Source organism: Mesoplodon mirus (genome assembly GCF_964341445.2).
Source record: "Mesoplodon mirus genome assembly, chromosome: 17".
Classification (NCBI taxonomy): Eukaryota; Metazoa; Chordata; class Mammalia; order Artiodactyla; family Ziphiidae; genus Mesoplodon; species Mesoplodon mirus.
In genome coordinates this window covers 70,185,185-70,207,480 of record NC_138993.1, presented here as the reverse complement: position 1 = coordinate 70,207,480, position 22,296 = coordinate 70,185,185, and the positions used below count along the sequence as shown (strand labels likewise).

At 41.7% G+C, this 22,296-nt stretch overlaps 2 protein-coding genes across 6 annotated transcripts in view; one reads left to right on the top strand and one right to left on the bottom strand.

Annotated features, from left to right (window-relative positions):
* The window catches only part of BIVM (basic, immunoglobulin-like variable motif containing), a 29,860-nt gene extending 27,411 nt beyond the window's left edge, over window positions 1-2,449 (bottom strand). For 2 of the 4 annotated variants that reach the window (XM_082602090.1, XM_082602093.1), the window contains exon 1: window positions 2,063-2,448. The gene's annotated coding sequence lies outside the window, so the exon portion shown is untranslated. Of the gene's footprint in view, window positions 1-897; window positions 1,086-2,062 lie in introns of those variants that run through there. The other 2 variants (XM_082602092.1, XM_082602091.1) reach the window with 2 other exon arrangements.
* Window positions 2,450-2,560: 111 nt separating this feature from the next.
* On the top strand, window positions 2,561-13,866 carry POGLUT2 (protein O-glucosyltransferase 2). 2 transcript variants are annotated; one of them, XM_082602095.1, is made up of 10 exons: window positions 2,561-3,080; window positions 4,317-4,522; window positions 6,300-6,505; window positions 6,681-6,758; window positions 7,799-7,971; window positions 8,093-8,330; window positions 9,693-9,902; window positions 10,604-10,693; window positions 11,873-11,980; window positions 12,064-12,254. In XM_082602095.1, exons 1-10 carry the CDS (start codon window positions 2,899-2,901, stop codon window positions 12,127-12,129), a joined length of 1,557 nt encoding a protein of 518 aa, XP_082458221.1. In that variant the 5' UTR covers window positions 2,561-2,898; the 3' UTR covers window positions 12,130-12,254. The 2 variants fall into 2 exon arrangements, with proteins under 2 accessions (XP_082458221.1, XP_082458220.1); XM_082602094.1 differs by lacking the exon at window positions 12,064-12,254 and adding an exon at window positions 13,646-13,866 and having other exon boundaries at window positions 2,565-3,080.
* The last annotated feature ends 8,430 nt before the right edge of the window (window positions 13,867-22,296 follow it).

Genomic DNA, 22,296 nt, shown 5'->3' with positions numbered 1-22,296 from the left:
GGGGATGATTTCTTTGCTCCTCCAGCCAAGCCAGGTCACCCTGTACAGACTCAGTACCTCGTTCACAGGTCTTACCAGGGTGCAATTCTACATTGTGTATTAGTGTGTTTACATGATGAATGTCTGTCTCCTGCAAGTCTGGTTTTCCTGCCTACTGTATCCCCAGGGTAATTTGTAGAAGTCTCATCAACAGATATTCTTAAGTCCCTGCACCATGCTGGGTATTACTGTAAGCCGGGGATTTGGAGCCTAGATTCAGGAGGCCATCAGGAGTGCCTTAGCAATCAAGAGCTGGAGTTCTAGCCAAGGGCACTCTTTTTCTACTTCTTGGTTCTCATCTGTGAGAACTCAGGTTCCCTAATCCAGTAAACGAGGTCATGCTGTATGAAGATTTACTAATAAAAGTGACTGCAGGACCTAAGCTCAATGACTTAATGATTTATTCATAAAATCATATCACAAGCAACAGAAGTACTGTTTAACTCTGTGGAAAAGAAATTTTATAAAATGGCCAGCTTTAAATGCACCGCTGGAGTAACGATTTTTAAGTCCCTGGAAGGAACTGCTCTGTAAAATAAACATTTGTAAATCCAATGTTCATGGCCTGGGTTACACTCTCTTTTCTGGTTAGATTCTTAAGTCCTTGTTTTTAAGCATCAAGTTTGCTTAGAGAACTAAACATCTTAAAAAGTCTCTTCAGTAAAGTCTTCCACGTATTACAACTATTATGATCTGTATCCTGCACGGAAGGCCGCTGAGACGCAAGGACAGGTAAGGACTTACTAAGGATGGAATATTCTTCCGAGGGCCAGACGCACTGGGCCTCAGCAGGTCTGATCTTGGTCCTTCCCCTCCAGACCCTTCCCCACGCCCTCCACGCCCCTTCCGCGGTCAGACCTGAATCCTTGCCCAGGCAGAGGCGCCGGCCTCCGAAGGATACCGGGGGTCCTCCCGCACTCCGGCCAGCGTCGAGCCCAAGCTCCCGGGCAGGCGAGCGGAGGGCCCTCCGCCCTTCTCTGCGAAGCTCGCGGCGCCTGGAGACCCCCAGGATGGAGGCGACAATCGCGCAGGCCCGTCCCCGCCGCGCGGAGCCGCTGTGTGCGGAGGCGGCGCGGGCGGAGAGGAAGGAGCGCGGCTGCGCCCCCTGCCCGCGCCGCTCGGCGGTCCCGGCGCCTTCGAGGGCCGCGCGTCCCCGGGTCCCCGCATTGAGGCCTCCGGGCCGCTTCTCCCGCCCTCCGCCCGGCGGGAAGCCGGAGTTCTCGGCGACGGGGAGCGGGCAGAGGCCGGCGGGGTGTCCGCCTCCTATCCGCCCGGGGGCCCGGGGACGCTCGCGTGCTCAGGGCTCCCGGGGGGGGAATGGGACGCGGGCAGATCACTGCTCCCGGGAGAAGAGGGAGGCCCCGATTCGAGCTTTTGAATGAACGAGTTGATAGCATTACTAATGACAATTGCCGAAAAGGAAACAGTAAAGAAAACCCCCGCCCAGGCCCGCTTTGGCTGGCGGTTCCACCGGCCCATCAGAGTTTGGTGGTGGGGTGGGGGGTGGGGGGCAGCTGAAAAGGTCGAGAGAAGGGGGGAAGGGAAGGAAGAGGCTCCCGGTACGATTTCGGAGCTGACCGTGACCCCTCCTGCGACCGCGCTGGCCCCGGGCGGGCGTGCAGGGGCAAGGGGACGGCCGCCGCGAGTTCCGGTCCCGGGCCCTGCCGAGCGTGGCGTGGAGACTGCCGCCGGGCGGGAGCCACCGGTATCCCCGCGGCTCCTCCAAATCGGGCTTTGTTCCCGAGAGGACTCGTCCTTTCTCTCCCGGACCCTTCCCGCCACCCTGCGGCCCAGCTCTTCACCCCACTTCTTCCCCGGAAGACGTGTCCCCACGCACTGGCGTCCATTCGGATGGCCACCGGGCACCGGAGAGGCCAGGGCCCCCAGACGCGCAGGCTGCGTTGGCGACGCAGAGAGCAGGTGGGCGGCGGCAGGCCTGGCCCGCGGCGCTCCAGTGCCCGGCAGAGGGCACAGCGCACAGTCGCCGGCGGCCACCTCGGCCCCTGCCCACAGCCCGATGTACCTCTGGCCTGTCCGGTGGGGTCGGGTCGCTGCGGCCGCAGCGGAGCCCGGCACCGGTCCCAGATCACAGCTTCCAGCGCTCGGCCCGCGACGCGCCTCCGGTTACCCTGGGGCTGGCGTCTCTCGTCCCATCGGAGCGCGCGGGGACGGCTGTGCCGGGCGACCGATCGTCAGATATCATTGACAACACCTTCCTTTCATCGTGTTTTATACCTGCCCTCTGAACGTGCGGGGGACAGAGTGACAATTTTTTAAAAAATCTTAGCTGTGCCTCCAGGCCTACGTGCCCCTCTACTGGGCAGCTACTATTTATTTGTCCCCTGAAAGCGGTGACGGCAAAGTAAATAACAAGCGAGAGATGGTAAAACCTGGCGGGATTTCCGCTAGTCCTGTCGCGAACTACACGTCCCAGGAAGCCTTGGCGCCGGGACGCGTGTCCACTGCGCCATCCACTTGGAGGAGGCCTTACTCAGTCCGGGCCGACGCGCGGGCCAATCCCCTGGCCGTGCACCTTGGGCTGGAACCTGAGACGCGTTCGCCCTCAATGATGCTCCAGTTACAGAAGCAACGCAAGTTTGTCGTTATCCCGAGGAAGAGGAGCGGCGTGGTCCTTGCGCATTTCACCAGAACTACTGGCACCTTTCAGCTGGACAAGCCAGCGCCCCGGTTGTGACCTTTCCGGGGAGACCCACGCGCCTGCCCAGCACAGCAAAGGACCCCACTTGGAGCCGCGTCTGCTGCTGCGATCGGCCGACGTGCCCCTGCCGGAGCCGCGGCTGGTTCCGTCCACCTCTTCCACTTCATTTATCTGTGGATCATTTTGAGTCCATCTTGTAAATGTTTAGCACTTTGCTGCTTTACTGCTTCTTTCTGGGGACAGTTCCAGCACTGGCCGAGACCGGCGGAGAGAGGCGACTGAGCCCGGAGAAGAGCGAAATATGGGGACCCGGGCTCAAAGCAGCTGTGGTCCTTCCCGCGCGCTATTTCTACATCCAGGCAGTGGACACATCAGGAAATAAGTAAGTCGAGCAATGGCTCCCTGATTATTTTGGAATGCAGTTAAAACTTACTGGTTTTCCCCTTAAGTTATATCCGCCCAAGAACTCGTTTCTCCACAGCAGTTTAAAATCCAGGACATTTGGGTGCTATTCACATCTGGTTGTAACTGTTCCCCCCATCCAATCAATTTTTCTCTGTAGCTTTACAAATAATTTCGAATTAGCTCTTCTCCTGGCTATTTTGATAGGGATTTCCCCATGACTGGGGAACAAACTCCTGTACTTTGCTCAAAGTACTCTTTCTCATTATTTTTGCATAAACTGTTATAAGGAATTTAAACCCACTTGTTAGAAACTGCTTGGTTGCACCTTTCTCTGTTTTCAGGTGGACCTCTGCAGGTAAGCAGGTTTTGAAACTCAAAAGAAAAATAAAGCACTATTTGAAACTTTAGAGTTGAGGGGGAATGTATCAAAATATGAATCTCCTATTTTTGTTACAACTTTATTTCGTTCCACTGAATTCAACGGTTGAAAGTATACTTAAAACTTATTTGTAGAATTCACTTACTTCTGAAATGATTGTCTTTTTTTTAATTGGTGGATGCTGCTGTGTGTATTTTGTAGGCAGAAAATCTTGGGACTAAGAAGTTTCCCAAAGCAAAGAAAAGGAGAGTTATAAATTTTGTCACTTGTCTATAAATAGTACGATTGGGGAAACTAAATACCATCTTAATCGTAACAGCCAGAGCACTCACTCCAAAAAAAACTTTTGTACAATGTCGCTTGGGTGATATACTACCTACTAGCTTTTGCCTGTGGCTGAGCGTGATTTGTAATACTGATTCTTTAAAAAAAAATCTTTGAGAGAGATTTTTCAGAAAATCATTATCTTTAGAGGCACCATTTCATCACAAATTTCCAGATGGGCATGAAATAAATAGTAGGTTGAAAAGGCTATTTTTATATATGAAATGCATAAGTATGTTCTATGTTTACATAAATTAGTAGTCAACATATCTCCTTGCAATTTTCTAATAAAACTGTTTTATGTTATCTTGGCCATTGTAATCCTCTTCTTTTTTTCCTCTCTGATCCATCCTATTCATTCTGGTACTAAAAGCATAAGGAAAAAGAAACAAGCATATGTTAGGGGGAGAATGTGGAGGAGAATAGGAAGGTTCACAGACTAGAGAACATAATCTTTGCACGGTTGTTTCTTAAAATAATCTTTCTATCTCACTGTTCTTCCCATCACAGATTCACATCTTCTCCGGGTGAAAAGGTGTTCCAGATTAAAGTCTCAGCCCCAGATGAGCAATTCACTAGAGTGGGCGTCCAGATTTTAGACCGAAAGGACGGGTCCTTCATAGTAAGATACAGAATGTATGCGAGCTACACAAATCTGAAGATAGAAGTCAAATTCCAAGGTCAACATGTGGCCAAGTCTCCATATATTTTAAAAGGTAATTTGGAACATAATTTTAACACAGCAGTATTTGAACACAATAATACATGTCATTTGATCAACAAAAACAAGTTAGCGTGGTATTTTTTTCACTAAAAGAAAAAAATAGACATTTCCTACTTGAAAGCTAAATTGAGGGTCCTGGTAAAAGAGAGAAATGCACGATTCAAATGGAAATTACAATTTGCTAAAGAGGAAAGGACATATTAATAGAGAAGTTGCTCCCTAAAGGCACAACATTAGCAAGAATCAAGCTATATATACGGTCATCGATGGCGCTTTCTTAATTAGAGATACATGACTTAAGTAACTGATGAGTGTTATTGAAATTTGGTCGGTCACTTCAGGAAGAAAGAGGACTTGATGGGAGAGCGGGGGAATTGACTGTGGTTTTTTTTGTTTTGTTTCAGTGCTATTTTCCAGAGAAATTCTGTTTTCTTATACAGGATAAGAGTACAACTTTCTTATCTAGAGCCATATCATTCCCTCTCAGCAGAGACAGTACCCTAAAATATTAGAGAAGCAGTGTGTATACAGACACACGAATCTTCCTTGTCTCCCTGCTCCACGAAAGGCAAACGTTTTTCTAGAAAGTGCCTCCATTTCTTCCCCACACTCCACCAGGGCATGAAACTTAAAAAGATGTTAACCTTAACATCTGCTAACCTTAAAAAGATGTCCCGTTGCTAACCTTAAAAAGATGTCCCGTTGTCTACTACTGCCTGGGTCAGGTGACAATCTGAGACTCATAGAAATAAATGACAGTAAAATCTCAATTCAGATTCTATATTATGTTAGTATTATTTCTATAAACATGTAATTAATTCATTATAGTAGTAATGAAATGGGTGTTTTGAGGATTACTTTGCTTCTTTATATTTTCTTTAAAAAAAATATTATACTAAACATAGTAGGGGTGTTTTATTTACTTGTATTGGTTTTTTTTGTTTGCTTTTTTGTTTTTGCCTCGCCTCAAGGCTTGCAGTATCTTAGTTCCCCCACCAGGTATTGATCCCAGGCCCCGGCAGTGGAAGCATGGAGTCCTAACCACTGAACCGCCAGGGAATGCCCATTTGTATTGTTACTTATGATGATTTATCCATTGAGAAAAGTACCTTAGACACTTTAAGAACTAGTTTGTATAATAGACCATTGAAATATAAATTTCTTATCATTTTGTCTTTCATTAAAACAGGTATACTACTCTGATATCCTTTTACCAATGTTTGGTTATTCTTAAGTACACAAAACATAAAGAGTGATGCTTTGCCATACAGCAGAAGCTAACACAACATTGTAGAGCAATGATACTCCAATAAAAATTAATTTAAAAAAAAAAAGAGTAATGGACTATGGGAACTTCCCTGGTGGTCCAATGGTTAAGACTCTGCAGGAGGCATGGGTCCGATCCCTGGTCAGGGAACTAAGATCCTACAGGCCGCACTGCCAAAAAAAAAAAAAAAAAAAAAGTAATGGACTATGGTAGCCACTTAGAGCAAAAAGTAGCACCGTTGGCTTTCTTTTGAACTCGTGCCAAGTGGGCCTGACTGTGAAAATATCATAACACCTATCTGTGAAGAGCGGTCAGAACAGACTTAACTTGAGATACAGCAGGGTAATAAAAATGTTTTTCTTTTTAAAATATGTTTTCCATCAAATTGCCCTCCCCCATCTAACTAGGCAAAACTTGTAAAGTCATATTACGAACATTTGTTACATGTTTCAAATGCTGAGTGAAATTATTACTGTATACTTTGTTCCTTGTGTGTAATTAGGGCCAGTTTACCATGAGAATTGTGACTGTCCTTTGGAAGACAGTGCAGCCTGGCTATGGGAGATGAACTGCCCAGAAACCATTACTCAAATTCAGAGAGATCTGGCACATTTCCCTACCATTGATCCAGAAAAGATTGCAACAGAAATCCCGAAAAGATTTGGACAGAGACAGAGCTTGTGTCATTATACCTTGAAGGATAACAAGGTACAATTCATGACTGAGGTTTTCTTGCCTTAGTGATGTTTTATTTTGACCATTTGGCTACAACTAGCTACATAGTTTTATTAAAAATCATTCTGCAGATCATTGTGATAAGATTGATCTCAGTGAAGTCAGCGGGTACTTTTAGACTAACAGTAAACATTCAATTCTCTTCCAGATTTATATCAAGACTCATGGTGAACATGTAGGTTTTAGAATTTTCATGGATGCCATACTACTTTCTTTGACTAGAAAAGTAAGTATTTCTTTTCTCAGATGTATAATAGACAATTTGAGCCCAGGTTTTACACTATAATTTTTCAAAATAAAAATAATAACAATACCCGGGTTGTTCTATTCTGGACCCTTAAGTACTATATACTGTTCTGAAGTTTTATGTCAGGTAGTAGACCTGTATTAGTCTCCTAGGGATGCTGTAACAAAGTACTGTAAACTGGGTGGCTAAAAACAACAGCAATTTGTTCTCTCACAATCTGGAGGCTAGAAGTCTGAAATCAATGTGTCAGCAGGGCAGTTCTTCCTCTAAAACCTATAGGGGGGATCCTGTCTTGGCTATTCCGAGTTTCTGGGGGTGCCCGGCAATCCTTGGTGTTCCTGGTTTGCAGCTGCGTCACTCTTCTCTGTAGTCACATGGTGTTATCCTTGTGTGTTTTGACATCTTCATCTCTTCTCACAAGGACACCAGTCATATTGGATTAAGGGTCCACCCTAGTCCAGTAGGATCTCATCTTAACTAAATACATCTGCAGCAGCCCTATTTCCAAATAAGGTCATTCTGAGATACTAGGGTTTAGGACTTCAGCCTCTTTTGGGGGGATACACTCAACCCCAAACAGTATATTATAGATGAAAATACCTGGGACTTCCCTGGTGGTCCAGTGGGTAAGACTCCACGCTCTCAGTGCAGGCGGCCTGGGTTCGATCCCTGGTTGGGGAACTAGATCCCACATGCATGCCACAACTAAAAGATCCCGCATGCCGCAATGACGATCCCACGTGCCGCAATGAAGATCCTGCATGCCGCAACTAAGACCCAGTGCAGTCAAAATAATAAATAAATAAGTAAATATTTTTAAGGAAAGAAGATACTTTACAGTAAAATTATTTTGGTACTAAACTTACTTTGAGCCTAAAGGAGAATTGCCATATGCTGAATCCTGTTCCTGGGTATAATGTGCTTTAGCAGGGTTTTAGTGGAGTTTTGACAATTATAGTGAAATGGCTGATATGAAAAACTATACCATCATTTTAACCATCTTGGCTTTCTTTTCCTAGGTGAAGATGCCCGATGTGGAGTTTTTTGTTAATTTGGGAGACTGGCCTTTGGAAAAAAAGAAATCCGATTCAAACATCCATCCGATCTTTTCTTGGTGTGGCTCCACAGATTCCAAGGATATCGTGATGCCTACCTACGACTTGACTGACTCTGTCCTCGAAACCATGGGCCGGTGAGAGATGGGTCCCAGATGACCCAGAGCCTTGGTTTTCTTTCCTTGGTGAGTTCTTTCCCAACAACCCTTGCAATGTGATGGTTTGGGAGAAAAATCTGTTGCACTCTCTGTCTTCCAGAGTCAGTCTGGATATGATGTCTGTTCAAGCCAACACGGGTCCTCCCTGGGAAAGCAAAAACTCCACAGCTGTCTGGAGAGGGCGAGACAGCCGAAAAGAGAGACTTGAGTTGGTTAAACTCAGCAGAAAACACCCGGAACTCATAGACGCTGCTTTTACCAACTTTTTCTTCTTTAAACACGATGAAAGCCTGTATGGTCCCATTGTAAAACACATTTCATTTTTTGATTTCTTCAAGGTATGACATCATCCATGGCCAATCCTTTGTGTTTTTCCAAATACCTGCATTTGGGGGCGGGAAATCGAGGCCTGTAAATTACAGGGGTGAGAGAGGTGAGTGCAACATTTTAGGAACCGTAAGGAGTGGAGCCCTGGGGACTAACCAGTTCCTAGGGGGGCAACCTGGGTCGTACTCAGTACCTAGACCTGATATTAAATATGCAGCACAGGAGCTTGGGACCTGGGTAGAGCTATAATTTTTCCCCAACTGACCCTCAAGAAAAGCATATTTCGGCTCCAAATCCTTTTTTATTAATAAATACATGTAAGTAATTTTACAAATATTTCTCCCCAGAGCCATAGCATCATAATAGACTAAAGAAGAAATATAAACCAGGTGTCTCTTGTTGGGCCTTCTGGTAGGGAAATGACTTGGAATCCATCCAGACGTTCTGCTCAGGAACTCTGGGGATGCTACACACTTTCTGTGTCTAGAATGTGGACTGTTCCTGTTTCCCCAGTATGGATCCTTTCTCTGACCACTCCCCTTTTTCAAGCAGTGGGATACCGCCCTGATCTCTAGACCACTGACGGGTTTTGAAGCCCCATGTGGTGAAGGGAAAAGTGGGCCAAAAAGTAGTCAGCTGTCTCTTGCAGGTGGGAAGGCCAGTGATTAGCTGTCTGTGCTGTAAATGGCCTGATTTTCTTTTGATGGGTTACCTGGTACGAGGAAGACCTAAAGGCCATAAGTTGAATTGTCTGTGTTTCTTCCATATGCATATACAGAAATTTTGGAAAGAAATGGGAAATTTGATACCAAATCAAATCTGATACCAGCCATCCCTCTTCAGAGGGTGTTTTGTCAGACCTTTGCTTTCTTTCTACCTGTTGAATTTGCTACAGCTAAAGACTGTTGACTACCACAGTGCTATAAATATTTTGATTCATAGGTGTTCTTGCCCCAGAGCTTGTTAATTTCATTAACACTTGCATGTGGCCACCTGATGTTAAAAGGTAACACGGCATAGAATGTGCCATCGTGAGGTGCTCACGTGCCATCAAGAAAGTAGTAAATGGATTACACAGTCACGATAAATCTATCTTTCCTTAGGTTGTAGCCTTAGGACAACAGTTTTATAATTTTATTGGCTGCCCCACCATTAGCCTAGTGGACCCTTTTTGAAACTTGGGAGAACATCAAAATGTGCCCTTAGCTCTAGGTCAGCATGTTGTATATAATAGCGCTTACTAAGTGTTGGAGGCCATGGGCAAAATCCGGCTAGTTTGTATCTGAGGTTTGATGTGTGGAAAGAGAAGGAGAATAAAGAGTGGGAAAAAGGAAGTTAAATGGAGGTTCTTCTACTTTACTGCTGTTTTGCAGCATAAGTATCAGATAAACGTCGATGGCACTGTTGCAGCCTATCGCCTACCCTATCTGCTAGTAGGTGACAGTGTGGTGCTGAAGCAGGACTCCATCTACTATGAACACTTTTATAATGAACTGCAGCCCTGGAAACACTACATTCCAGTTAAAAGCAACCTGAGCGATCTCCTAGAAAAACTTAAATGGGCAAAAGATCACGATGAAGAGGTAAGGTCAGTCTCTTTGTACCCCAATTATCATGGGTTCATTTTCAATGTCTTGTGCCTGGAAAGCATTTGGGATGTTTAGATGTAGACCCTTACCTGTAAATGGGAAGCCACCTCCCCGCGGATAGCACAGATCCCTTCAGGGTAAACACAGGCATAGTGGTTTGGATTAGCTGTCCACTCTGCACATGACACAAAAAGCTAAACCTTGGCCTTGATTATGCTCTCTCCTTTAGTCAGTTTGATTTGAGCCCCAAGCACTGCCTCATCTCCCCTAGCAATATGAAAATGAAGATGGCCAGCCTGGCAGGAGGAAAAACTCACTGTGTTATGGATTAAAATGAGGGATTGCATGAAAGAAGCATCAAACTAATTGTGTGCTGAAAATTGTTAAGGCAGTGCATTAAGCTTCATCTTACATTTACTCTGCAAAGTCATTGTTAGTTCAATTATTGTATGCCTTTTCTCTCCAAGAGAGGCCAGTTCTAGAAGGCCCAATATGACTTCTCAAACTTTCAAGTCTTAAAATCGTCCTTTTGATTTGAACAAACGTACTCTGTTAAATGTTCCCTTTACCGCACAAGACCCCAAAGATATTTTTTCCACTATTGTCCCACTAAAATGTACTCTGAAGATCAGTTAGCATATGTCTGTATGGGGAAAAGTATGTTTCATTAAAGGATATTATTCTTGTTCCCACAGGCAAAGAAGATAGCAAAAACAGGACAAGAATTTGCAAGAAATAATCTCATGGGTGATGACATATTCTGTTATTATTTTAAACTTTTCCAGGTCAGTATTTTCTAAGAAAATAGACATACTTGTAATTGGTCATGTTAGTAGCAAGTAATATTTCACTTAACAATTTCTAATAGTGTATTCATTTAGGAGATATATGTATACCTCTGTAGGCAAAAATCAGGGATAAATATTAAATAATAATGAAAATAATAGAAAGCCAAAGATTAGCTAATGGAGAATGCTACAACCTTAAAAGAAAAGTATTAACATTAGAACCATGTGGTATGTGGTTAGAAAATTGGCTTCTGATCCTACAGAGTTACTGTGCGTGGATTCACATTTCCTCTCTGTACAATACTGCTGCTGCCTTACCATTTCTTTTTCTATACAGTGCAAGGTATGTTTGGACCTGTTGTGCTGACCCCATATGGGCCATGACTTTTCTTGGAAATTGTTTTTATGGACCTACCATTTAGGCATTGTAATCAGAGCATATCTGACAATTTGAAAGGTTCCTTTTTTTAAAAAAAATGCAGTAGTAAACAAGTAATTGGCTAATAATAGTACTAGATCTAAGTTAAGATTTTTTTTAATTCAGAATTGCAGAATTGCAGATATTGAGCCCCGTGTCTTAGGCTCTGCTGCAGAACAAAGTTGGTCATTCCTGGTCCCTTCCTCCTTTATAACCTTTCCTAGGGGATGGTGAAGTATGTAAACTGAAGAAGGAGCTGGGGGGATGTACTATTTGAATTCCCAAAGAGCCACAGGGTAGAGTTCACTCATTCAACTCACATTTTTCGAGCCTAAGCGCCTCGGCCAGAGCTTAGCCCAGAGCAAGCACATGATGAATGAAGATGCAACTGAGGCTGTACCAGCTATGGTGGGTCAGGCAGAAATAGTCTATCCTCAGATTCTCAGTCAAGGGAAGATGGGGAGCACAATTATTTTCACTACGTGGCAGAAGGTCAAAAAAAAAATACTGTACGAGTCATATCAGTGAAGCGTAGACTAAGGAGTGGTCCCTTAGAAATAGGCAGCCAGTGCCCAAAGGTCAGCCGCCTCTCAGAAGCTCTGTTGTTGGGCTTTTAAGGGGAATATGGAGGACCCTGCATACCACAACTTGACACATGTGTTAAGTGGACTGTGTTCTAGCAAACTCCGGTGTATCTAATTTGGTAAGTGGACGTTAAGTGATATATAAGACATGTTTTTGTATTGTTTCCTATACAGGAATATGCCAGTTTACAAGTGGGTGAGCCCCAAATCCGGGAGGGCATGAAGAGGGTAGAACCACAGACCGAGGATGACCTCTTTCCTTGCACATGCCATACGAAGAAGGTAACCAGAACTCACCTTCTAGCCAGTGTCAGAGTAAGAACTAACAGTGATCCAACTCTTCATTCATTCCTTTCCTCGTTCAGTCAGGCAACAGCTACCTGAATGCCTCCTGGAGCCTCCAAGCAATTCATTCTAGCAGAGGCGGATAAAATAGATCCCAGCAAGGCAAAAGACAAGCGCTAAGATGCAGTGAAGTGAGCTCTCAGCAAAGTGGAGGGAAGCCATTTTTACTGTGAGAATTCAGATCACGTGGCATTTGAATAGATGTTTACAGTTTGAAAAGTGTTTTCACACCTATCATCTAAGAGCTTCATCTCCCTGTGAGATCGTTTCTGCAGAGTTCGTCATCCAGTTTAGAGATGGAAAAATGTATAACCATCATTATTCATGTTAACAGAGTATTCATTTAAACGCAATCTCGGTTGATACCACTACATACTGATTTTGTTTATAAAAGGCAGATGCACATATGGACTTGGCAGGCTCAAGAGGACCTTAGAGATCACCCAGTAAATGCCTTCATTTTATAGTTAACAAAACCGAGCCCAAAGAAGAGTTTAGCTCAGAATCATCTATCTGGATTATAGCAAAGCAAGAACCAAAAACCAGTGTATCACCTTCAAATTGTGTGCATAATTGTGCGTAAAGACAGTGTGATGGGTTGGGTGGGGGGGCGGTGATTATAGGTATTTTTCATTTGAAGGAATATATATTGTACAAAGTTATTATATGTATTATATGTTGTATATATATATATAATATGCTAGCTTAACATTATTTTAAGCAACAGCATCATGTCTCTGAACGGACAAACTCAGAACTGTGGCATTGGAACCAAAGTTGAGAGTGCAGATTTGGCAATTATCATGTCTGCCTCTCAAGCGGGTTTAAAAGGAATAAGATGACTACCGGCCCTGATGGTGTGATGGAGCCACCTCATACAAGTTCACAGATTGTTAAATATTTAGGAGTTTTTCACAGTGGTTAAATTTTGGTAGCTTGGAAACCACCTGGTGGAAGTATTTACACCATGACAACAGTACATGCTACAAATCAGTTTTGGTTGTCTGTTTTGTTTTGGGGGGGAACTGATTTGCCACTAACTGGCTCTCAGAAGTGGTACATCATCAGCATTAATTGCTCTCAGTGCTGCAAGGCCATGGAATCAGTGAAAGCCAGTGACAAAACAGAAATTTCCAGAATCGAAACATGCTCCCACATGGAGTTAGTGATTTGATATCAGAACGCTTCTGTTGGCTCCAAATGAAAGTGGGCAGCTCCCTTTCTCCACTCCTCTTTTTAAATTTTTATCTCTAAGTGACTTTGAGGGGTGCCAAATGATTCCCCAGATTCATAGCAGTTAGGGACTAGAATGATAGCTTTGTTTATTTTTTTCCCATTGTCTACTCTAGCCGTTCACTGATACCATTCATAACGCAAGCCTTTTACCATAATACAGACCCTTAGATGTTCAGGTTCCCAACCAATGTGACTTTACCTTTGGGTGATTCCAAATAATATTCCTAAAAGCCTCTAGCAATAACTTGGCTTTTTTTTTTCCCCTTCTTTCATCTTTAGGGGAAAATAATTAATAGACTAATGTAAGCCTTCTTGACTCGTAGAAGACTTCCTGATGGCTCTAAATATTTTGTTTCTTAATTGCAGACCAAAGATGAACTCTGATACGCAAAATACCTTTCCTTCAAATAATGGTGCTCTGAAGACTCTTCTTAACTGAAAAGAAGAAGAATGTCTTTTAAATATTAATTCCATGGACAGTATAAAATCTACTCTGTGATTGTCTGGATTATGAAGATATGTTTCTTCTTATTATGCAGTATTCCCATGACTGACCTTTAAAGCACATTTTTAGAATTTTATAATAAAAGCACTTTTATTTTAAAAGGCTGTGTTGTGCTAATTGTTAGCTGTGTTTGGACCATGGAGCCTTAAAAAGAGAGGGTGTCTGGGTCCTGGACTCAGAGTGAAGCATCACAGAAGCCACCACCTACCCACACACGGGGTTTACATGAGAAAGCAATAAACGTCTGTCCTTTTTTTTTTTTTTCTTAAAGATTTTTTTGATGTGGACCATTTTTAGAGTCTTTATTGAATTTGTTACAATATTGCTTCTGTTTTTTTATGTTTTGGTTTTCTGGCTGCGAGGCATGTGGGATCCTAGCTCCCCGACCAGGGATCAAACCCACATCCCCTGCATTGGAAGGTGGACCGCCAGGGAAGTCCCTAAACCTCTCTCTTGTTTACACTATTATTTTGGATAATCATTCCCTCACACCCAAACCTAATTCTAACTAATACATCTTCCAAGGCTTTTCTTAATCTGGCCTCTGCCTGTATCTTTAATCAAATCTCTCACAGCTTCCTAATATGTACCCTGTAGTCCAGCAAAATCAATCCCTGTTCTTTCTGTGCCTTGTTCCTTAACCTTCCTTGTACATGCTTCCCCTTGGTCTGGAACACCACGACCCTCTTCTTCCTCTGGCTTAGATATCCTTCAATGCTCATTGCAGGAATCACTCCCCTGAATCTCTCCATCTGTGTACTTGTATCGTTGTCTTTTCCCTGCTATGGGGTCATGATCTAAATTGTAGTCTCTCTCCCTGACCAGATGTTAAGCAACTTGATAAGAGAGACCGTACTCTTCTTCTGTTTCATAGTGTGCCTGAAACTAGAAAGATGCAATAAGTATTGAATGGATGAATGAATGACTGAACGAAAATTACCCTGAAATGTGATTAAGAGAATTAAAAAGGAACTTGAAATCCTAACACTGAACAGTAGCATATGGCCCACAAATTCCTTTCCTAATTGTTTCCCTTCTACCCATCTTCCAGTTAAATAATGTGTTATAAATTTTTTAAATTGTGGAATGTTTCATATATACAAAAGTATATAAAACATAAACCTCCAGCTTAAAAATAATTATAAGAACACATTCATGTAACTACTGAAAAAGAATCCTGAACCCATCTGTGCATTTCCTTGTAAAGTCTAGTCTGCTGGCGATTCTTGGTGTTCCCTGGCTTATGGACACATCCCTCCACTCTTTGCCTCTGTCATCACATGGTCTTTCCCTCTGTCTCCATATCTTCTCCTTTTCTGTCTCTTATAAAGACACTTGTCATTGGATTTAGGGCCCACTCTTAAGTCCAAGATGATTTCATCTTGGGAGTTTTAATTACATATGCAAAGACCCTGTTTCTAAGTAAGGTCACATTTCAAAGTAGTCTAGGACTTGGACAAATCTTTGGGGGAGCCACTATTTACCCACTACATCTTCTAAAAACATTCCTTTTGAAACTGAGAACAACATAAGGATTCCCACCATCACACACTCCATTCCACCTAATGCTGGAAGTCTGAGCTAGCACAGTAAACCTAGAAAAGAAGTAGAAATGTGAGGATTGAAAAACAATAAAATTATCATTAAAAGCAGATGTTAGGGGACTTCCCTAACAGTGGTGCAGTGGTTAAGACGCTATGCTCCCAATGCAGGGGGCCTGGGTTCGGGTTCGATCCCTGGTCAGGGAACTAGATTCCACATGCATGCCACAACTAAGGAGCCCGCCTGCCACAACTAAGACCCGGCGCAAACAAATAAATAAATAAATATTAAAAAGAAGAAAAACAGGTGATAGGCTATGGTACACAGAAAATTCAAATGAATCTACAGATAAGTTGTTGCAATTAACAAGGAAAGTTGGCATTTGTTGGGCTTCCTTGGTGGTGCAGTGGTTGAGAATCCGCTTGCCAATGCAGGGGACACAGGTTCGATCCCTGGTCCGGGAAGATCCCACATGCCGCGGAGCAACTAAGCCCATGCACCACAATTACTGAGCCTGTGCTCTAGAGCCAGTGAGCCACAACTACTGAGTCAGCGAGCCACAACTACTGAGCCCACATGACACAACTACTGAAGTCCACATGCCTAGAGCCCATGCTGTGCAACAAGAGAAGCCACAGCAATGAGAAGCCCACTCACCGCAACGAAGACCCAACGCAGCCTAAAATAAATAAATTTATTTTTTTTAAAAGTTGGCTTTTGCTAAATACAAAACTAGTATATAAAATTCACTTGTATTTTAATATACCAGCTAGTAACAGAAATAAAAATGTTTAAGGTAAAATCTACAGTAGCTCTGAAAACTATGACGTAATTATTTGAGGAATTAAATCTAGCAAAAATGCCCAAGATCTTTATAAAGGAAATTATGAAATCTGTTTAAAAAGTAGTTAACTCAAAAGATATTACATGTCCATGGATTGGCAGACTCAGTATTAAAGATGTCAACTTTCCCCAACATAATATAGAGTCAATGTATTCCCAACCTAAATATACTCTGCCCCCTTTTCTGTGGAACTTTATAAAATTTCCTAAAAAATGTATGGACCTGCAAATCCAAGAAAAGTTAAACACTTTTGAGGAAGTATGAATTGCAAGAACTTTTCACCGTATAGCAAGACACTTTATAAAGCTATAGAATTTGAGACCATGTGATACTGCTGCAGGGATAGAAAAAAATAGAGCAATACCTGAGAGCGATGCATAAACAGACTGGAAACTTGATCTGTGATCCAGAACTACAGAGAGTTGGAAAAAGGTTGCACATTTCAGTGAATGGAGCTGGGACTGTGTAGTATATTAATGATTCGGATTCCAATTTCAATGTGTGGTGGTTCTCCCCACACCACCAGGCTACTTTCCAACACCAGTTGGGTGTCCAACAATTCAACTCAATTCTGACACTCTTACCCAGAGATAGCATCAGATTCCTCAGGTTAATGGCTCAGTCCTTCACTTCAGATGCCAATCACAAGTCCAGGCTGCCACCTGTGCTTCCAGCCAACTGGCTATAAATCAGAGGTGCTCACAACCCCCTCCATGGGTTCAGTTAATTTGCTAGAGCAGCTCACAGGACTAAGGAAACCAGGTTAGTCACTAGACTACCAGTTTATTACAAAGGATATTAGAAATATAAAGATCAACATCCAAATGAAGAGATACACAGAGCAAGGGCCAAAGCAAAGGAGCTTCTGTTCTCATGGAGTTTGGGGCCAGGCTTAATGACCTGTGGAAGCAACTAGGTCACCAACCTGAAAATTCTTCAAACTCCACCCCTTTGGGTTTTTATGGAGCCTTCATTACATAGGCATGATTGATTAAATCATTGGCCAGCCCCCTCCCTTCCCCAGAGCAGGGCAGGAGGATGCTAAAAGTTCCAACGCTCTAATCACATGGTTGTTTCTCTTGGCAACCAGCTCCCATCTTTTGGTACTTTCCAAAAGTCAACTCATTAACATAACAAAAGACCTCTTAATTGCTCTGTTACTTCAGAAATTCCAAAGGTTTTAGGAGCTCTGTGCCAGAAATAGGACAAAGGAAGACAAAATACATATTTCTTACTATAAATCATAATGTCACAGATATAATATGGAAGAAAAACAATTGGATACCCAGCATACACTCTATCCAAAGATAATTCCAGGAGGGTTAGTGACAAAAGGCAAAACATAATATAGGTGGGCTTCCCTGGTGGCGCAGTGGTTAAGAATCCACCTGCCAACGCAGGAGACAGGGGTTCGAGCCCTGGTCTGGGAAGATCCCACGTGCCTTGGAGCAGCTAAGCCCACGAGCCACAACTACTGAAGCCTGCATGCCACAACTACTGAAGCCTGCGCGCCTAGAGCCCGTGCTCTGCAACAAGAGAAGCCACCGCAATGAGAAGCCCACGCACCGCAAGGAGGAGTGGCCCCCGCTCGCCGCAACTACAGAAAGCCCGCGTGCAGCAACAAAGACCCAACGCAGCCAAAAATTAATTAATTACGTAAAAACATATATATATTTGTAATTAGCAAGAGGCTGTCTCTGCATTATAGTAGTATAACAGTAGTATGCTGGCAGCTGCAGTGGCTGAAGAATTATTAATTCCTTCACTTTGTGGCTCTGATAAATTAAGCCTTATAACTTATTATCAAAAAATGCCAACTCCAGAAGTTTCTGGAACATGTGTTTCTCATTGTACAAAACTGTTTTTCTTCACCCTGAGAAGGTTGCCATTTTAATCCGTCACAGTAGCACTTCCACAAATGGCCCGTATGTTCACTGGACCTCAGATGACACATTTGCATAGCAGGAATTCCTCTGTCAACAGTGCCTCTTGTAAAAATAAGTGAAAAGTAGGTTCTGACAGGATGGTGTTCATACTACTATATCTCTGCTTGTCTTATAAATCTTTTGTTTAAATGAACAGAGTTGAGATTCCAATAAGGAACTCAGGAGGACTGACTTTGGTTGTTGAACTTGGAGTCTGTGACCTATTGATGGATGATTAACTTGACAAGTCTCCTCTGTCAGTGTGTTTCAAAGTTTGGTTTAGAGAACCAGATTTTCAGTTTGAACATTTGAATTAGGGTATAAGAAATTGAATTGAAAGCTTCATATGCTCATATAAACGTACATAAATTTTTCCCTCCCCAAAAGCATTTTTCTGTAACAATTTTTCACTCAGCAATAAATCATGGCTCTCTTTCCATAATCTTACATTTTTCTTAAGAAGAATATTTTGGATATGAAGAGAGGATGTGGCTGTAAAGGTGTGGTGTAAGGGTTGCTTGTGATTACAGATCAGTCCTATATCTTCATTAGAGAGCTGGTTACATAAATATACACATATGATAAAGCTACATAGAGCTACACACACACACACATACACACATGTGCACCTGAATGCATATATAGTTGTTGAAATCTGAATAAGCTCTGTGAATTGTATAATGTCAAGCTCCTGGTTTTGATACTTTTTTAACTTCCCATGAATATATAATTATTTCAAAATGAAATTTTATTTTTAATAAAATTTCCAAAGTAATACATGCTCATAATAACAAAAAATCAACTTCTTCCAATCCCTACCTTCTTCTCAGTAGAACACCTGTTAAAAAGTAGATATTCAGACATTTTTTGGATCCATAAACTTGGAGGTTAGGTCCATCAAGGACCCAGATCACAATAATTTATCTTCTTCATCCTTTCTACTAGGTAGGAAGGATTGTTTCTAATTTTCAGCTCTCTTAAAAAGAAGGCCGCCTGCTGGTAGTACGATGGGATAAATTTCTCAGAGTGAATTACTGAAGCAATGGGTAACTTAAATGTTTATAGATAAAGCAAAACAGAGAGAGACTATACAAACTATTCTCCCATTACTAGGGTTTTAAAATCCCATTTTTCTATATAGTCAGCAACACTAGGTATTGTTCATCTTTTTCATTTTTGTCAATTTGAATACAAAAATTGTTTTTAAAAATATTTCCCTGGTTATTTATGAAATTGACTATCTTTTTATTCCTTGTCTTTGACTTTTCGGCCTTGTCAAATTTTCAATTTTTAAAATTTTTTCTTACTGGCTTTTTTCAACTCTTTATATATTATGGACATCAACGCTTTCTATTATGTTTGCTGCAAATGTCTCCCAGTCTTTTTTGTCCTTTGACTTTGCTCACAATGCCTATATAAATATAGATGTTCTTAATTTTTATGTGGTCAGATCTGTCCATTGTTACTTTATAATTTCTTGGCTTTGCATCTTATATAGAAAGACCTTCTCACCTTGAAATATAAAAAACATTTTCCAAATTATTTTAAAATATGATCCTGTAAATTTTTAGGATCTTTTGATATCAGTAAAGATCCCTTCTTACTGTTCTTCTAAAGATTGTTCTCAATTTTTTTTTGTCTATTCTTCTAGTTGAACTTTAAAATCACTGTAAAAATTCCAAGTGAAATTTCATTAATTTGAATAGTTGATGAAACTAAAATGTCTATTGTGTTTTCCTATCAGGAAAGTGGTGCATATTTCCATTTATTCAGGTCTTTTTTGGGGAGGGGGGTGGCTCTTAAGTAAAATTTTATGTTTTTTCATATAAGATCTTGAATGTTTTACATTGTGTTTTTTCTTGGGTAGTTTCTACAATTGTTTCTATTTTGCTTAGGCTTTTTTAAAAAATTATATTTTTCTAGCTAGTTATTTAATGTGTTTAAGAAAACTGTAGATTTTTCTGTCCTGTACCCAGCTACATACTGCACTATTTTATCAGATCTAATAAACTTCACTTGATTTTCTCAAAGAATCATATCTGAAAATAATGACAGTGTATCTTCTTTACCATATTTATAATTTTACTTATTTTCCAGCCTTATCGCATTGAGTGGGACTTCTAGCACAATGTTGAATAATTGTGGTGATAACAAACATTCTTACCTTGTTTCAGACTTCAGTGGTGCATTCGTCAGGGTCCTCCAGAGAAACAACCATTAGGTTGTGTGTATACAGAGAGATTTAAGGACTGGCTCACGCCTGATTATGAAGGCTGGCAAGTCCACAATCTGCAGTTCAAGTCTGAAGGCCGTCAGGCTGGAATCCTAGGAAAGAACTATGTTGCAGTTCAAAGCGGAAGGCTGTCTGCTGGCAGAATTCCCTCTCACACTGGGGACGTCAGTCCTTTGTTCTCTTCAGTCCTTCAACACATTGTGGAGGGCAACCTGCTTGACTCAGAGTCCACTGATTTCAGTGTTAATCTCACCCCGCAGCACACAGAAAATCCAGAGTAATATCTGGCCACATAACTGGGCCCCGTGGCCCAAACAAGTTCACACATAAAGGTAACCATCACAAATGGATTTTATTCAACAAGTATTTATTAAGCACCTAATATGTGCCAGACATTGTATTAGGTTCTGGGCATACAACAGGGAACAGTCACTATCTCTTCTGAAAGAAGAATGAAATAAACCAGTAAAAATAAATAAATAAGCAGGACAATTAAGGACTGATAAATAAAACCAGTTATTACAGAGAGAAAGTGGGCTGGGTGGTGGTGACTACTTTAGACTGGGTGACCAAAGATGCTACTGATTTTTCACTGTTAAGCAAAATGTTTGTTATGGTTTATGATAAACAACTGCTATTAAAATATGAAATTTCCAATTACTAACTTATTAAAAAGAAGAGCATTAAAATCTTATTAAATGCTTTTTAGGCATCTATTTAAATGTTCGAGTTTTATTTTGATTTGTTTTTGTTAAATTCATAATGAATTACATTAATAGTGCTCTAATTTTGAAACATTGTAAAAACTCCATTATAAAAACTCTAAACATCTAATTACGTATTATTCTTTTAATCCATGGATGGATTAATTGTGCTAATATTTGACTAAATCTGGCCCACCCCTTGTTTTTGTACAGCCTGAAAGCTAAGAATGATTTTAACATTTTTAAATGGTTGAAAAAAATCAAAAGAATAATAATGATGATGATGATGATGATGACATGTGAAACTCATCTGAAATTGAAGTTTTGGTGTCCACAAATAATGTTTTGTATTACTCTCCTATTGCTGCTGTGACAAAGTACCACAAATTTAGTGGTTTAAAACAACACAAATTTATTCTCTTATAGTTCTGGATTTTAGAGTCTGAACTCAGTGTTTCTGGGATAATGTCAAGGTGTTCATGGGGCTGGGTCCCTCCTGAGGCTGAAGGCAGGATGCCTTTTCTGGCTTCTAGGAGCGCATTTCTTACATTTCTTGTCTTGTGGCCCCTTCCTGCATCTTCCCAGCCAGCAGCTTAGTGTCTTCAAATCTCTCACTGCTTCTGTCCTCACACTGCCTTCTCTCTCCCTGAGTGTTATAACAGTGTTATTCATAATAGTCAAATAGTGGAAAGAATCCAAATACCCATCGACTGGCAAACGGATAAACAAAATGTGGTTTACCCATAAAACTGAATACTATTCAGCAATAAAAAGAAATGAGTTATAAGAGGGAATAAAGTACTATTACATGCTACAGTATGGATGAATCTTGAAAACATGATTCTGAGTGAAAGAAGCTAGCCATAAAAAGACCACATATTGTAGGAAATGCCCAGAAAAGGAAAATCTACAGACAGAAAGTAGGTTAGTGGTAGTCTGGGTTTAAGGGTAGAAGGCAATGAGCACAGTATTCTTTTGGGGGTGATGTAAATGTTCTTAGATTATGGTGACAGCTGCCAATGGTTATAAATTTACCAAAACCCACTGAAAGGCACTCTTAAAGTGAGTGGCTTTTATGGCACGCAGATAAAGCTGTTTTTTAAAATCTGAGCTAGAAAATTAGGAGACACGTAGAGAAACGTTCATTAAGCCTCTGTAATGAGCGAAAACGCTTGAGATAAATGACCATCAGTGGTTTTCTGCATTGTGTCTCCTTACTTGTGCTGCGACAGAAAAGAGGGTGGTTCCTAACTGCCCTGGGCTT